The sequence below is a fragment of the Argopecten irradians genome, chromosome 3 (assembly GCF_041381155.1).
Source record: "Argopecten irradians isolate NY chromosome 3, Ai_NY, whole genome shotgun sequence".
Classification (NCBI taxonomy): Eukaryota; Metazoa; Mollusca; class Bivalvia; order Pectinida; family Pectinidae; genus Argopecten; species Argopecten irradians.
This window is the reverse complement of record NC_091136.1, coordinates 61,646,372-61,664,462: the sequence shown is the minus strand read 5'-3', so window position 1 is coordinate 61,664,462 and position 18,091 is coordinate 61,646,372. Positions and strand designations below refer to the sequence as shown.

The window sequence follows — 18,091 nt, the reverse complement described above, 5'->3', positions numbered from 1 at the left end:
AGCACTCACTAAATGGGTCACAGGACCGAGTAACAGTACTCACTAAATGGGTCACAGTACAAAGTAACAGTACTCACTAAAATGGGTCACAGGACCGAGTAACAGTACTCACTAAATGGGACACAGGACAGAGTAACAGTACTTACTAAATGGGTCACAGGACAGAGTAACAGTACTCACTAAATGGGTCACAGGACAGAGTAACAGTACTCACTAAATGGGTCACAGGACCGAGTAAAATTACTTACTAAATGGGTCACAGGACCGAGTAACTGTACTCACTAAATGGGTTACAAGACCGAGTAACAGTACCCACTAAATGGGTCATAGGACGAGTAACAGTACTCACTAAACTTGTCATAGGACCGGGTAACAGTACTCATTAAATGGGTCATAAGACCGAGTAACAGTACTCACCAAATTGGTCATAGGACCGAGTAACAGTAGTCATTAAATGGGTCATAGGACTTAGTAACAGTACTGACTAAATGGGTCACAGGACCGAGTAGCAGTACTAACTTATTTGTCACAGGACCGAGTAACAGTACCCACCAAATGGGTCACAGGACCGAGTAACAGTACTAACTAATTGGTCACAGGACCTAGTAACAGTACTAACTTATTTGTCACAGGACCTAGAAAAAGTACTAACTTATTTGTCACAGGACCGAGTAACAGTACTAACTTATTTGTCACAGGACCTAGTAACAGTACTAACTTATTTGTCACAGGACCTAGTTACAGTACTCACTAAATGGGTCATAGGACAGAGTAACAGTACTAACTTATTTGTCACAGGACCTAGTAACAGTACTAATTTATTTGTGACCGGACCGAGTAACAGTACTTACTAAATGGATCACAGGATCGAGTAACAGTACTCACTAAATGGGTCACAGGACCGAGTAACAGTACTTACTAAATGGGTCACAGGACCGAGCAACAGTACTCATTAAATGACTCACAGGACCGAGTAACAGTACTTACTAAATGGGTCATAGGACCGGGTAACAGTAGTCATTAAATGGGTCACAGGACAGAGTAACAGTACTTACTAAATGGGTCACAGGACCGAGTAATAGTACTTACTAAATGGGTCATAGGACCGAGTAACAGTAGTCATTAAATGGAACACATGACAGAGTAACAGTACTTTCTACATGGGTCACAGGACAGAGTAACAGTCTCACTAAATGGGTCACAGGACCGAGTAACAGTACTTACTAAATGGGACACAGGACAGAGTAACAGTACTTACTAAATGGGTCACAGGACAGAGTAACAGTACTCACTAAATGGGTCACAGGACCGAGTAAAATTACTTACTAAATGGGTCACAGGACCGAGTAACTGTACTCACTAAATGGGTTACAAGACCGAGTAACAGTACCCACTAAATGGGTCATAGGACGAGTAACAGTACTCACTAAACTTGTCATAGGACCGGGTAACAGTACTCATTAAATGGGTCATAAGACCGAGTAACAGTACTCACCAAATTGGTCATAGGACCGAGTAACAGTAGTCATTAAATGGGTCATAGGACTTAGTAACAGTACTCACTAAATGGGTCACAGGACCGAGTAGCAGTACTAACTTATTTGTCACAGGACCGAGTAACAGTACCCACCAAATGGGTCACAGGACCGAGTAACAGTACTAACTAATTGGTCACAGGACCTAGTAACAGTACTAACTTATTTGTCACAGGACCTAGAAAAAGTACTAACTTATTTGTCACAGGACCGAGTAACAGTACTAACTTATTTGTCACAGGACCTAGTAACAGTACTAACTTATTTGTCACAGGACCTAGTTACAGTACTCACTAAATGGGTCATAGGACAGAGTAACAGTACTAACTTATTTGTCACAGGACCTAGTAACAGTACTAATTTATTTGTGACAGGACCGAGTAAAAGTACTAACTTATTTGTCACAGGACCTAGTAACAGTACTAACTTATTTGTCACAGGACCTAGTAACAGTAATCACTAAATGGGTCATAGGACAGAGTAACAGTACTAACTTATTTGTCACAGGACCTAGTAACAGTACTAACTTATTTGTCACAGGACCGAGTAACAGTACTAACTTATTTGTCACAGGACCGAGTAACAGTACTCACAAAATGGGTCAAAGCATCAGTATGACACACAACTTAATCCGGTACACAACATTTTTTGCTTTTAGAACTGTTGTCCTAGTGTTAAAAATTATTGGTTATTGGCACTGCGTTCAAATCAAATTAAATTGTCCGAGTGTGACTGATTTAATTGTTGACTTGGTATATCAATATTTTATTTTACAATGAAACAGTTGAGCGACTTTCTTTCTCCAGTTATTAACTAAACTGTCCCCAAAGCCTCCAGCAACGTGAGCATGACAGAGGTTCGGCAACATTGATCTTATTTCAAAAATAACACAACAGTGTTAACTCACTAACGTCAAACACATGTCCCTGTGGATCTCCGCGCTCCTCTAGGGCTCCTGTCATCTTAAAACAAAAATTTCTAAATGGAATATTTGGTAATATAAAACATGAAGGAATATCAAATAGCAGTCTTAATTGATATTGGACATATGATACACGTTTCAAAGAAATTAAAGATTTGCGTTTGTCAATTGTTTTGCTTCAAGCGAAGATTTATGGACATTACTTTAAACAGGGTGTCACTTGGGGCTTTTCATAGCCAGTCGTTAATTAGGTTAGTGTTGTGTTTAACCTCCATACCATCACATATTTTGGTGTTGTAGAGGTATACACAAAACAGTACGAATCTTTGTAAGTCTGAGAATCAGTTTTGAAGTAAAAAAAAAAGTAGAATTTCAACTTGACTTTGAAAGAATGAGAAATAATCACAATGAAGCCGTAACCTTCTGTTTCATTGTGTTTGTAATATGTTGGTAATGTTGGTTTTAATTGGAGTATTTTATTATGTTATTCAATTTTGCTTGTAACGAGCATTTCAAGTGGCTTAAAAATTTACTTAATCAGCATAAATAGGAAAAAATGGCGTCGCCGTTTGTAACGTCACTTCAGATTGGCTGAGATAACGGCGTAATGATTTCATAGATAAAGATTCCCCAAATGAAGTCTGAATATATTGAAGAGATTATATTTAGTAAATTGAATTATAAGGATTAATTTGATTATATGTTTTATGTTGTGGAGATATAACACAACAATCTGAGTTTACTTTCATCATAAATCGCTTCGCAGTTTATTTAAGAGTGCACTCAGGTGTTTGCAGTATATCTCCATAACATAAAATTAAATCTTATTCAATTTAATCCCTAAGTAATATATTGATACTGTTGGTTTTTATTGGAGTATTTTATTATGTTTGTAATATATTGATAATGTTGGTTTTTATTGGAGAATTTTATTGTGTTTGTAAATTGTTCTTAACGTTGGTTTTTATTGGATTATTTTATTGTGTTTGTAAATTGTTGATAATGTTGGTTTTTATTGGATTATTTTATTGTGTTTGTAAATTGTTGATAATGTTGGTTTTTATTGGAGTATTTTATTGTGTTTGTAATATATTGATAATGTTGGTTTTTATTGGAGAATTTTATTGTGTTTGTAAATTGTTCTTAACGTTGGTTTTTATTGGATTATTTTATTGTGTTTTTAAAATGTTGACAATGTTGGTTTTTATTGGATTATTTTATTGTGTTTGTAAATTTTTGATAATGTTGGTTTTTATTGGAGAATTTTATTGTGTTTGTAAATTGTTCATAACGTTGGTTTTTATTGGATTATTTTATTGTGTTTTTAAAATGTTGACAATGTTGGTTTTTATTGGATTATTTTATTGTGTTTGTAAATTGTTGATAATGTTGATTTTTATTGGATTATTTTGTTGTGTTTGTAAAATGTTCATAACGTTGGTTCTTATTGGATTATTTCATTGTGTTTGTAAATTGTTGATAATGTTTGTTTTTATTGGAGTATTTTATTGTGTTTGTAAAATGTTCATAACGTTGGTTTTTATTGGATTATTTTATTGTGTTTTTAAAATGTTGACAATGTTGGTTTGTATTGGATTATTTTATTGTGTTTGTAAAATGTTGATAATGTTGGTTTTTATTGGAGAATTTTATTGTGTTTGTAAATTGTTCATAACGTTGGTTTTTATTGGATTATTTTATTGTGTTTGTAAAATGTTGATAATGTTGGTTTTTATTGGAGAATTTTATTGTGTTTGTAAATTGTTCATAACGTTGGTTTTTATTGGTTATTTTATTGTGTTTGTAAAATGTTGATAATGTTGATTTTTTATTGAAGTATTTTATTGTGGATGTAAGATGTTGATAATTTTGGTTTTTTATTCGAATATTTCATTGTGGATGTAAGATGTTGATAATGTTGTTTTTCTATTGCAGTGTTTTATTGTGTTTGTAATATATTGATAATGTTGGTTTTTATTGGAGTATTTTATTTTGTTTGTAATGTATTGATAATGTTGGTTTTTATTGGAGTATTTTATTGTGGATGTAAAATGTTGATAATGTTGGTTTTTATTGGAGTGTTTTTTATTGTGTTTGTAATATATTGATAATGTTGGTTTTTATTGGAGTATTTTATTCTGTTTGTAACATGTTGATAATGTTGGTTTTTATTGGAGAATTTTATTGTGTTTGTAAATTGTTCTTAACGTTGGTTTTTATTGGATTATTTTATTGTGTTTTTAAAATGTTGACAATGTTGGTTTTTACTGGATTATTTTATTGTGTTTGTGATATATTGATAATGTTGGTTTTTATTGGATTATTTTATTGTGTTTGTAAATTGTTGATAATGTTGGTTTTTATTGGATTATTTTATTATGTTTGTGATATATTGATAATGTTGGTTTTTATTGGATTATTTTATTGTGTTTGTAAATTGTTGATAATGTTGGTTTTTATTGGATTATTTTATTATGTTTGTGATATATTGATAATGTTGGTTTTTATTGGATTATTTTATTGTGTTTGTAAATTTTTGATAATGTTGGTTTTTATTGGAGTATTTTATTGTGTTTGTAAAATGTTCATAACGTTGGTTTTTATTGGATTATTTTATTGTGTTTTTAAAATGTTGACAATGTTGGTTTTTATTGGATTATTTTATTGTGTTTGTAAAATGTTGATAATGTTGGTTTTTTATTGGAGAATTTTATTGTGTTTGTAAATTGTTCATAACGTTGGTTTTTATTGGTTATTTTATTGTGTTTGTAAATTGTTGATAATGTTGGTTTTTTATTGAAGTATTTTATTGTGGATGTAAGATGTTGATAATGTTGGTTTTTTATTGGAATATTTCATTGTGGATGTAAGATGTTGATAATGTTGTTTTTCTATTGCAATGTTTTATTTTGTTTGTAATGTATTGATAATGTTGGTTTTTATTGGAGTATTTTTTATTGTGTTTGTAATATATTGATAATGTTGGTTTTTATTGGAGTGTTTTATTCTGTTTGTAACATGTTGATAATGTTGGTTTTTATTGGAGTATTTTATTTTGTTTGTAACATGTTGATAATGTCGTTTTTTATTGGAGTATTTTATTGTGTTTGTAAAATGTTGATAATGTTGGGTTTTTTTTATTGGAGTGTTTTATTGTGTTCATAAAATGTTGATAATGTGGATTTTTATTGAAGTATTTTATTATGTTTGTAACATGTTGCTAATGTTGGTTTTTATTGGAGTATTTTATTGTGTTTGTAACATGTTGATAATGTTGGTTTTTATTGGAGTATTTTATTGTGTTTGTAATATGTTGATAATGTTGGTTTTTATTGGAGTATTTTATTATGTTTGTAACATGTTGATAATGTGTGTTTTATTGACGTCCATCGAATTAAAAGCTCAAACAGATAGACTATCAGTCTAGATTCATACAAACAAGATGATATCTCCAAAGTCTTGGTAAGTTGACCTCCAAATTACTCTGGGACATCATACCATTCTGTAATATCGAGGAAATATCCTGCAATTCACCATAGAGGGAAAAGTATAACCAAAATCACATACAAAGCAACGAAAGCCAATTTGTTTTTTTCACGAAAGCTATGTGACATTTTGAATCAGCCTGCGGATAACCAGAAAAATAATATGAAGGGATACTTGAAGAATATGATGAACCCAAGAATCTAAGGCTACATAGGCAGATCTGACTTGAGTTTTAATGAAATTCTTTAACCAATTTATTAACTGTACTTAAGTTATATATCACAGTTATATGTAACACTGATCAATGTACCACACACTATAAACAGACCATTTGCTAATCTGATCACGTTCCATACGAAAAAGTCTCCTTCAATGAGTACAGAGTATTAAAAAAGATTAAAAACAAAATCAATATTGAATCACATAATTACAGCAGTACTGTTTTCAGATGATTTCCACAAACTTAATTTAAATCTAAATTAATTGAGTGAGTGTGTTTTTTAGTGTTTGTCCGGGCGTTACAATGGTACCTCTGACGACAATGTAAACGATACACTAACGTCGATATATGCCACGTGTTGTCTGAGGGAGACTGTAAACAACAATGGCGTACTCATCAAATTATCCGGCAATCAATGTAAAATACAGAACTGATTTATCCGATATTTTAAAGTAATCAGGTAAAAGGCCAATAAACAAGTCGGTATCACCCCGAGTTCCGTTCGTCACATCTGTCTATACAAAGATTTACCTCTACAAATGCAAAATCTATCGAAAACGGAAATCAAGATAATATCGTACACTTAATTTCCGCTGAATTTTTTTCTTTGGTAATATGAACACAAAACTGTACAAGTAATTACTAAGTTTTACAAACGAATTTTATAATTTTTTCTGGATAAATTTAAAATGTTTCATTATTAGATCACTAAATTTTGGCTACACCAAGGGTGAACTTTCAATTACAGAAAGACAGGGTATTATCACCTGCCTACCAAAGGGAGATAAAGCTAGACATTTCTTAAAAAATTGGAGACCTATTACTTTGATGAAGGTAGTGTATAAATTAGCATCAGCTTGCATAGCAAACAGGCTATAGTCAGTTTTAGATTATTTAATTTCGGAAACTCAGACTGGTTTTTTAAGCGGACGTTATATTGGAGAAAATACTAGACTAATTTAAGACATTATGAATTATTCAGAATTAAATGATATACCTGGACTTTTAATTTTTATTGATTTTGAAAAAGCTTTTGATTCGGTCTCATGGGATTTTTTACATTAAGTAATAGATTTTTATTATTTCGGAGAAAGCACCAAAAGATGGATTAAAACATTATATAATAATACATTTTTAGCAGTTACACAAAAATTTTTTTATCCGAACTTTTTAATATACAGAGAGGTTGCAGACAAGGTGTCCTGTCTCCCCATACTATTTTTTACTTGTTGCTAAAGTGCAAGCTATTCTCATAAAAAATAACAGAAATATCAAGGGCATAAAAGTTTATCAAAAAGACCATTAACTCTCACAGTTTGCAGATGACACATCAATTATTTTAGACGGATCGCAAAACTCATTCAATGAAACTCTAAATGTGTTAGATTTTTTGGTAAGATGTTTGGCTTGAAAGTCAATAATGACAAAACTAAAGTTATTTGGATTGGAAGAAAAAATTCAGCGACGACGTATACCATCATAGATGGAAACTTAAATGGGGTGAAACAAAATTTAATTTGCTTGGTATTGATTTTGCAGTTAATTTAGATGAAATTACTAGTATAAATTACACAAAAGTGCAAACTAATATGAAAAATATCCTTGGGCATTGGTCAAGGAGACTCCTTACTCCTATTGGAAGAATTGTAGTTTTGAAATCAATTATTATACCTAAATTCGATCATTTGTTTATATCCATTCCCACTCCTGGAAACACTTTCATTCAACAATTGAATACTTTATTCTTTAATTTCATTTGGCAATAACCAGTTGAAAAAATCAAAAGAAAAACATTAATATCAAATTATGAAAATGGTGGTCTTAAAATGGTTGATATTTCTGAATTCATATCTAGATTGAAATCTACATGGATGCGAAAGCTTCTTAAAAGTTATAGAAAATGCTGGATTAATATTTTTGAAGCACAACACTTACCAATATCATATGTATCTGATTTAGGAACTGATTTTATCAAAAACCATAAAACAAATAATACATTTTGGATGCACGTTTTCCAGGCATGGGTTAGGGTATCTGAAGAAGTACAGGTGAGAGCTTCTTCAGAATTTTTAAGACTTCCTTTATGGTACAACAATATTTTTTGCATTGATAATAAATCCTTTTTTAACAAAAAATTGTTTGATAAGGGTGTTCGAAATGTTTGTGATTTATTAGACCAAGAGAATCATTTTCTTTCTTTTAATGATTTCAGACAAAGATTCGGTATAGAATCAAAATATTTTTTGCTTTATCGAAGTATATGCAGTTGTATCAAGAAAATATGTAAGAATCTAAATTTAAACCTTAGTATGTTAAAGATGCTCCACCGCAAACAGACCCTAAATGATACTCATCATTTGAACAACAATTAGTGTTTAATCGTGTATACATATGTCTAATTAACACAAAAAATATATAAAATAATTTATTTTGCTTTTGGTGCATGCGCAGTGAGAACTTCATTCTATATAGAACATAGTGCCACGGATTTTTTTCGGGATGCAATTAATTATTTCTAATATTTTTATCTTGAAGTAAGATTAGAAGCTCAAACTTTTCAGTGGTGGTAATGGTGTAAAGTAAGTAACTTTTGTAACTGAAGAAAAATACCTAATCGTCTGATCCTGTTTTTATTGTGAAAAAATACCATTCGTCAGCGGTGGAGCATCTTTAAATAAACTAGATAGACCATTCATACCTAGCCAAATTCACATTTTATTTAAAAGTATTAATGGAAGTAAAGACATGTATTTTTGTTTAATTGAAAAAAATAAAGGTTTGATAACATCAGAGCAGAAATGGAAGCAACAAGCTGTCTTTAGAAACATACACTGGAAAAACAAATATAAGATGGTTACGGTATAGGCTACAACACCGTATACTCCCTTTGAATAATTACTTCAAAATTATAAATATTTCTAAAAATAATATATGCAATATCTGTAATACAGAAGTTGAAACCATAGAACATGTTTTTGGTATTGTCAAAAAAAATGAAATATGGCAAGATATGAAAAGAAAAATATATGAAAAAACTAATAATGTGGTGGAATTTAAATTAGAAACAATACTGTTTGGTGAGACTGAAATGTTTTCAATACCTCTCAATTTCATTATTCTTTATATGAAGTTTTTTATTTTTTCTGTATCAAGAAAAAATAAAACACATATATGCAAGGTTTGGGTGAGTTTTTGTTAACAAAATATGATGTTGAAAAAAACAACTGTCAATTAAAAATGGATGTATTGGGAAATTTGATCAAATAAGTTTGTATGATGTTTTTATGTTGTAGTCCTTAAATATGTATGATTTGAATCTTTTTTGTTTTGTTTGTGTATTGTCTATAATTCTTTATATATGTGTGTGTGTCTTTTTGTGCTAGTTTTTGTTTGTATAAACAAATATTTTATTCACTCCACTACAAACATTAAACCAAAACAATTAAATTCCAAATCTTATTGTGAACAGAATACTCAATACACAAGTAATTTTCTTAAAAAGTTTTTTCTTTTTTCCCTTTAACTATAATGGCTCTAAAAATTATCTTTATTGTTTAAATTGATGTATGCTGTGCGAGAGCCCTCCTGTGCGAGGACATTATTGTTCGGGGTGTTGACCCAAGGGCACCCCAACCCTGGCAGCTCTCACCAAATTACCGATGTATATATACATTTGTTGCAATGCCTCAAATATATATACACAACATACACAGCTGGGGGAATAAAATATTTGTACTGTGAAAAAAGTAATTATTTGATAAAATATTTTTAAGGAAAAAGTTGGATATAATTTGGAAATCAAATCCATGTATTCGCAGTCACTACGAGTTAAATGTAGTTTTTTATATTCCTACGTTTGAAGTTATATTTATTTGACTGAAAATAGCATATTTAATGCTTTTCCTTGCGCATGTTTTATTTGTTCTTTTCCGCACATCCCAGTGTAATCCTCTGTAAGATGTCTCCCTTTGTCTCGACCTAGTGTGGACGTAACAGGTCGTGTATCTTGGTCATCAGACACACCAGTAGGCCCAAGCGTTGATGTGATGTGGCGTACTGTCCTAGAGTGATTCGTACCCAGACGGGTCCTCGAAATACGTCTCGGAGATAACACGTCAGGATAGTTACGTACATATGACCGAGTATAAAAGTATTTGGTGCAGATAAACTTAGTCTAAGGATTCCAAAACCTTATCTAACAGGATGACAGTTACCCCACTCGAAGTAGACCTATTTCTTCTGTTCATACCCGTGGGACGTTACATTGTCTTGACTGTCGAATACCGCATTTACGTTCTTACTTATTTTGTTGTTTTCTTGTTTTATTGAATTCAAATTTAAAAACAGAACATGTCAACAAACAGAAGACCATGCCGAAGGTTGAGAAAGGTCACCTGATGTGAGAATAGTATAACACCGTCAAGATGTAGCATTTTATGTCAAACGTGAAAGATATTTTTACTTTCTGTTTGTGATTATTTTTTCATGTATTAAGCAGGCAGTCAAACCCATCCCATATATTGCAACTCTCAAAATTGCAATAAATGTCACTTTCCAAATCATGATTGTACTAATAAGGAATCATTGGACCCAAGAACCGCGAAATTGTCACTTAATATAATAGGTACAGGTATAAAAAAGGATTCAATTTATGAAAAGAAAACATTTCAGTCCGTAAAAGTGTGTAATTTTCTTAAGCGTGAAATAAGTTTGTCAGTTCTCGTTACTCTAGACTAATACTCCATGCGTTAGTGAAGCATTCGTGAGCGGTACCGGATACAATTGGACATCGAATAAATGTTTCATATATTAATCAGACATTTGCTTAGTCCGCTAAACCTGCCTATATTATTAGGCTTTTTTAAAAAAAAAATTGCCTAATATATATATTAGGCAAAAAAAAAAAAATTAAAAAAGCCTAATAATATAGGCAGGTTTAGCGGACTAACATTTGCTGACCATAACGTGATAGTTACCAGCGACTATTGACTGTAAATGTATGCACCTGTAATTAATCCGGATTAATCTTCACCCATACAGTTTCTGAAGTATTAAAAATTAAATAAAACAAACGAGTTATCAGTGAATTACTACATCCTTCTACCGATCGATGACGAGTTCACTATCTTAAGGTAACATATTTCCGCTTAGAGCATAAATTTATGTACATTGTGTCGAAAAATGTATAAACAAAAAATAAAATTGATAACTAGTAATGATGACAACCTAAAATCTTTTTATTTTTTTATTTTGCAATTTCATTAATTGTATTTTTAAAATATATACTGACTACAATCTGTACTATTGTCATTTTGTACATTTAACCAATAGTCTTATTTCTAAAGAAGTACATTTTTAATTACGAAATGGTTGTACATTTTTAAAAGATGTTTTAGAGCGAACTTACAATAAGATTGGCCACGAATTGTGATCAGACTAAACAGAGTTCAACACAGCAAAACCAAATAACATAATCGAACACCATTTGTCATAGCCTGTCATATATATTTACATATTATTGCAGAATGTCGCAATTTCGAAAAGACAAGTTTGTTAATTTGACACTTGAAATGAAATGTATTCGATACAATTATTATATATGTACATATTACCCCTATAAAATGCCTATATTAACTATTTCCCGGAACAGGTGAATGCCAAAATAATTAATGCCAAGAGTTTACCATCAGGTAATGTAATGAAGTGAATATTCTGGTCATTTGTGTTACATATACTCTTTATACGCGTTTGAATGGCGTTACGGATATGTAACGGAAGTCGGTGTGACATTAGTTAATTGGTTATTTCATTATAATTAGTGATATTACCTTTTGTTTGATAATAACAATATTGCAAAATCAATATGGCGATATCACATTATCTAATTAGCCAAGGTTTTAGTGATACAATACCATGTCTAATGGTCAAATAACCCACATATATACCTGTAGTGATACAATACCATGTCTAATGGTCAAATAGCCCACATATATACATGTAGTGATACAATACCATGTATAATAGTCACATAACCCACATATATATATGTAGTGATACAATACCATGTCTAATGGTCAAATAACCCACATATACACCTGTAGTGATACAATACCATGTCTAATAGTCAAATAACCCACAAATACACCTGTAGTGATACAATACCATGTCTAATAGTCAAATATCCCACATATACACCTGTAGTGATACAATACCATGTCTAATAGTCAAATAACCCACATATACACCTGTAGTGATACAATACCATGTCTAATAGTCAAATATCCCACATATACACCTGTAGTGATACAATACCATGTATAATAGTCAATTAACCCATATATATATATGTAGTGCTACAATACCATGTCTAATGGTCAAATAACCCACATATATACATGTAGTGATACAATACCATGTCTAATGGTCAAATAACCCACATATACACCTGTAGTGATACAATACCATGTCTAATGGTCAAATAACCCACATATACACCTGTAGTGATACAATACCATGTCTAATGGTCAAATAACCCACATATACACCTGTAGTGATACAATACCATGTCTAATGGTCAAATAACCCACATATATACCTGTAGTGATACAATACCATGTCTAATGGTCAAATAACCCACATATATACATGTAATGATACAATACCATGTCTAATGGTATTGTAGCCCACATATACACCTGTAGTGATACAATACCATGTCTAATAGTCAATTAACCAATATATATATATGTAGTGATACAATACCATGTCTAATAGTCAAATAACCCACATATACACCTGTAGTGATACAATACCATGTCTAATAGTCAAATAACCCACATATATACATGTAGAGATACAATACCATGTCTAATGGTCAAATAACCCACATATATACCTGTAGTGATACAATACCATGTATAATAGCCAAGTAACCCACATACATTAATGTAGTGATGTATCTATAGATAGATCTATAGTATGTCTGACAGTCGTAAAGTTTCTTTTCTACCTGACTTTTATTCTTATGACTCTAAAGCGTTGACCTGCAGTGGTTTTTGAGCTACCCATTAGAGCCCTGACGTGTTTATCGGAGGACACCACATGTACAGCGTGCGACCAGTTGGAATCTGTCTGTTTTCCGATGTTTCTGGATACCTAGTGACATTTATACGGCATGATATATATTGTATTATATATCAAATTTAAGATAAATTATATGACTGTCGATTAAGAGCATTCTCATTGTCACATCTAATACAGGTTAATAAAAACACCTTTTCTGAAATTGGGTAGTGTTATATGGCCGGCCGAGTTATAGACCTTGATACAGTTTTTACATATATATAGAGAGAAAAATGTCTATAGAGCCAAACGTCTGTTGACAGATCACAGTTATAACATCCCTTCCTAAATAGGCGTGACAACCAACCTTACCAGTAATTCCTATAGATAGGTTTGCTCTCTCAGAAAGGGATACCTATAATGGTAGAGTACAAAACGATATAAACGTATCTAATATAAACAACATATATGAATAGTTATACCAATGTTGTTGCCTTTTTAATGTTGATTGATTGATGTCATTCTACTCGATGGGTGCTATTTAAGGTGTACATTGATATTATGCTGAGGGCATTTATCCTCACCAAACAAAGGAATAAATGAAATCTGCTTCCTAAAACTACATTAATGTTATTCTATATCTTGGCTGAATGAGATTATTGAACACTAAATCATCGAACGTTCTATATTAAAGAGCTCTAACAGATTACATATATAAACAGTTTATGGATGTTGTACACATTTTCCGTCACTGTAAACATCAGTGCTAACACACAATCGTCTTCTTAAGGATGTAAAATATGGCAGCTGTATACATTATACAAGTAGAGTTGGACATAGTATGGTTTATTATTGTCATTGATTATGATACAATGTTCCAGTAATAGTGACGATAGTCTATCTTGAATGTTAAATTGTTGTACATATTACTGTAGATCTCGGCATGTTTCTGTAGCCATCTCTCGCTCTGTTATCGTCCGCCAATCACCAGTCATCTGTCTATATAAATCATACTACGCCACTGGTTTTAGGAGTTATAATAAAGAAATGATTTACCATTCTCGCTTTAGTAGGAATCAAATATCATTCAGTGTGCAGTGTGTTCTGAATAAACTTCGTTTATTTGTCAAACATTCTCGTAAGGCGGATAATGTCAAGAGATTAGACAATAAAACCTATCTTATGATTAATTTTCTCAAAGAAATCGTTTCAAAGAATTGATAATTGGATACTTAATATTTAGAAAATTGTTTCCATACAGATTATATCTAAAGACAATTACAATCAATTTTTACCATTTCTCCAAAACATAGCTCAACGAAAGTTATATGAAATTATACATTTTATTATATTACATTATATTAAAATTCATATTACAGTTAATGGTCAGGTTATCGAACAGTTGTTTTACGAAAACAAGATCTGACGCTAAATGGACAAGGCAACAGCCAACAACGTCCTTGTTAATATACTGGACTGAACTTTACATGCACAGAGGTATAACTCACGATTATATGTATAATGCATTAACACTCCTAAACGTATCACGTGACTACATCCTCTAACCATGGCTCCATTGATATTGTTTTACTTGTTAATTATTGACTAGTCTCTATTCCACTAATTGCATCCGTTCCCTCATAATTCATGCTTTGCCTGATCGAGTTAGGGTTATTTGCACATTTGCTCATTTGTACTTAGGTGTTAGCTCAAAACCTATTATGGATAAGTTTGTGTATTAACTAAGTAGGTGGAACAGTGAAATACTTGTAACTTTATAAATATGGCGAAATCTAGCTAAACTCTACACGTATTATCTTCTCATTTTATGAACTTTCATCCAGAACGTCACAGGTGTTAACCTCTTTACATATAGATTTTGCGCAATTGGAGATCGTACCAAAGACGAAAACATAAAAAAACATACGTCCATGTGCTTATTTTTGAGCTATTGTCACTCAAAAATACCTATATAGCATTGTAACCGTTTTAGTCTTAAACCGATACGTTAATGTATGAAGACTTGCATAATTGATTGTAGAATTGCAGAATTGCATTATTTTAAAAAATGTTACTTTTTATTGTAATATTATTTTTTTCAGAACAGAAACGTTTGTACCCCTATACCTTATACTTTTGAATGACAAAAATTGTATTTTTGAATCATCAACATTGATCCATCCCTTAATTCAACATACATGTATAACAAATATCTATCATATATTCCATGTATAAGGAGAACAAATTATGCAATATTTCCCTCGAATATAGATTTATTTCACTATTTTTAAAAATTCATAAAATTTAGTTACACGGTAAGTGATAAATGGATATCTACAGGAACCTGCCGATAACATACACCTCTTACTAGAGTGAGGGTACGTAATTTCGCACAGTACGTAATTTCGCACACCTGACGATTTTTCGCAATCTTCCTTTAAATGTCAGAAAGATTTGCTCTGTTGTTTATGTTGTGACTAAAGGAGGCCTCTCACTGTGATTTTGTCATATTTAGTTAATTTTTTCAGGATAAGTTTGTTTTGAAAAAACGAAATCGGAACAATACGGCCCATCTCAGTAAAGAAATTTATAGAAAATAAACCACTTGACATAAAATAATTCTGGGTGATAAATAACTGATTCACGTACAAATATGTAGAGAAACTATCCTTTTTTAGAATACATCGAAACCCGTATGAAAATCCATCAAATATAAGCGGAAAACAGATATTTTCTGCGGACACCCTATGACTTTCTTGACCTCGTTTACATTGTTTACTATAGGGAGCGGTCATTTTTCATATCGAAAATGGCGGCGAAATGTCACTTTTTCATTTAGAAATATAATTGTGTTTTGATGTCATTTCAAGATTGGAACTGTACTTAATCTTTGTTTATGATGTTGTTGGTCCATGAAATGTTTGAAAATGATTATTTTCTCCAAAAACAAGAAAGTTTGAGGGGTGTGCGAAATTACGTCCCCCAAACCCGTTCAACTACAGGTTAACATCAAGTTAATAACAGCTCCCGTGCGCAGTGATACGTCTGCGCATATCCGGTTACATACTCGTGTGTTGTGAAGCACTTGTACATCTGCCGATGTAAGTTCAGCCTTTTTGGTTCGGAATGAAAGTATTTGAAATTCATTAAAATCAATGCCAAAAGTGTGCGAAATTACGTACCCCCACTCTATGTGTCCAATCAAAGTAAATATATCCAATATCAATACATATCTGAACGAGAATACGTTCTTTAAAATATCCTGACATACAGTAATATAACATTGCATTTCATCCCAAATATACACTGTATACATTGACATTATGAACCAAATAATATAATGTGAATACCACCACATATTTAATATTTAAAAACATTATTGCACAAAGCGAATGGATTAGGCACCAGGCAAAGCGTAATTTAGCCATCTCCCTACCGCCATATATCGAACAGTACTATCACAATTCGTGTTCCCCTTCCATGTTGGGCTACACTGATATACGCGTTGTACTGACAAAGTCTTGGTTCTAAGTTTTCTAATCTTTTATTCTATATCTTTTGAATGTCAGCAACTCCATCCTGAGACAGAGTAAAAAACTGTAAACAGAAACAAACATAGTATTACCTTACAGTAGCGTGTAACACATGTTTTCAGCCGACGCTGAATTAAGCTATATCTAGATAAACAACGTGGCATAATAATGCAAATGCAAATCACGTAATTAGAGATAATATCTGATAAAGTATCATTCACTATCACAGTTTGTATTTACCCTTTAGACTACAAAGGACTCTGTTGTAATTCTGTCCAAATCATGACGTTTCTCTTTCCCAGTTCTTTTTCGTGCGATCGATAATAAAAGTCCACTTCCGGAACTGGACTCCGTAATGGGTATTCCGGAATTTAAATTATCTACGAAAGGGTAAGACACGACACTCCCCACCTGATTGCGAATAGTACAATAATACACCATAAAAGAAGGTAAACAAGACTTAACAGTTATGGAAAGCGCGATAAACAAGTAAGTTTGAAGTCACAATTGTAGTCCTCACAACACTCTTGATGATGATAATAGGTCGATTTCAAGTCACTCACTAAGAATCAGTACCAGATCCGTAACTGGGCGGATGTAGTAGGAAGTGGTTCCATCCCTGATGACCTTAACCTCAACCTTTCGGACAAGGTTGTCCTCTCTGCTGAAAGTGTCGACGACTCTGGACACAGACCAGTCGTTCCTAGGTAGTTTTTTTTTGTCTATAAGCAGAACAATGTCACCAGTTTTGACATTTTGGCGTTCTGACTGCCACTTTTTGCGTCCCTGTAGTGATTGTAGGTATTCCTTTTGCCAACGCGACCAGAAGGAATTGGCTAAGACCTGCACATGTTTCCATTGGGACTTATACATGTCGCGGATGCCCAATTCCTGGAAAGGCTCTTCCACTCTACCAGTTTTCTGCGTAAGGAGGACAGAAGGGCTGAGTATCTGAGGAGTTTCGGAATCATTTGATACGGAGATGATAGGTCGTGCATTGAGAATGGCACACACTTCATACATTAACGTAGTTAGTACTTCGTGGGTCAGGTTCTTGTTATGCTCCAGCAGCATGGAGTCGAGAATACGCCTTGACAGGCCGATCATCCGTTCCCAGACTAGGAGTAGGGCGAATTAAACTTCCAGGCGATACCCCCTGCGATATAAGAAATCCTTCACTGGGCCGTCTCCAACATTAATTGTATCTATCTTGAGGTCGTTGGTGCTTCCGACGAAGTTGGTACCGCGGTCCGAGTAAAGTTATTGAACTTCTCCGCGAATAGAAACAAATCTCCCAAGAGCGTTGATAAATGCCGATGAGGTCACGTCTTCG

At 32.5% G+C, this 18,091-nt stretch overlaps 1 protein-coding gene across 1 annotated transcript; it reads right to left on the bottom strand.

The window, feature by feature from the left end:
• Positions 1-17,313: 17,313 nt before the first annotated feature.
• On the bottom strand, positions 17,314-17,865 carry LOC138319774 (uncharacterized). Its single transcript, XM_069262910.1, has one exon. The coding sequence runs from the start codon at positions 17,863-17,865 to the stop codon at positions 17,314-17,316; it is 552 nt and encodes a 183-aa protein (XP_069119011.1).
• Positions 17,866-18,091: the final 226 nt, after the last annotated feature.

Bases quoted from the DNA above. Each gene is read 5' to 3' on its own strand.
- LOC138319774 (XM_069262910.1), bottom strand. From the start codon at position 17,865: ATGATCGGCCTGTCAAGGCGTATTCTCGACTCCATGCTGCTGGAGCAT.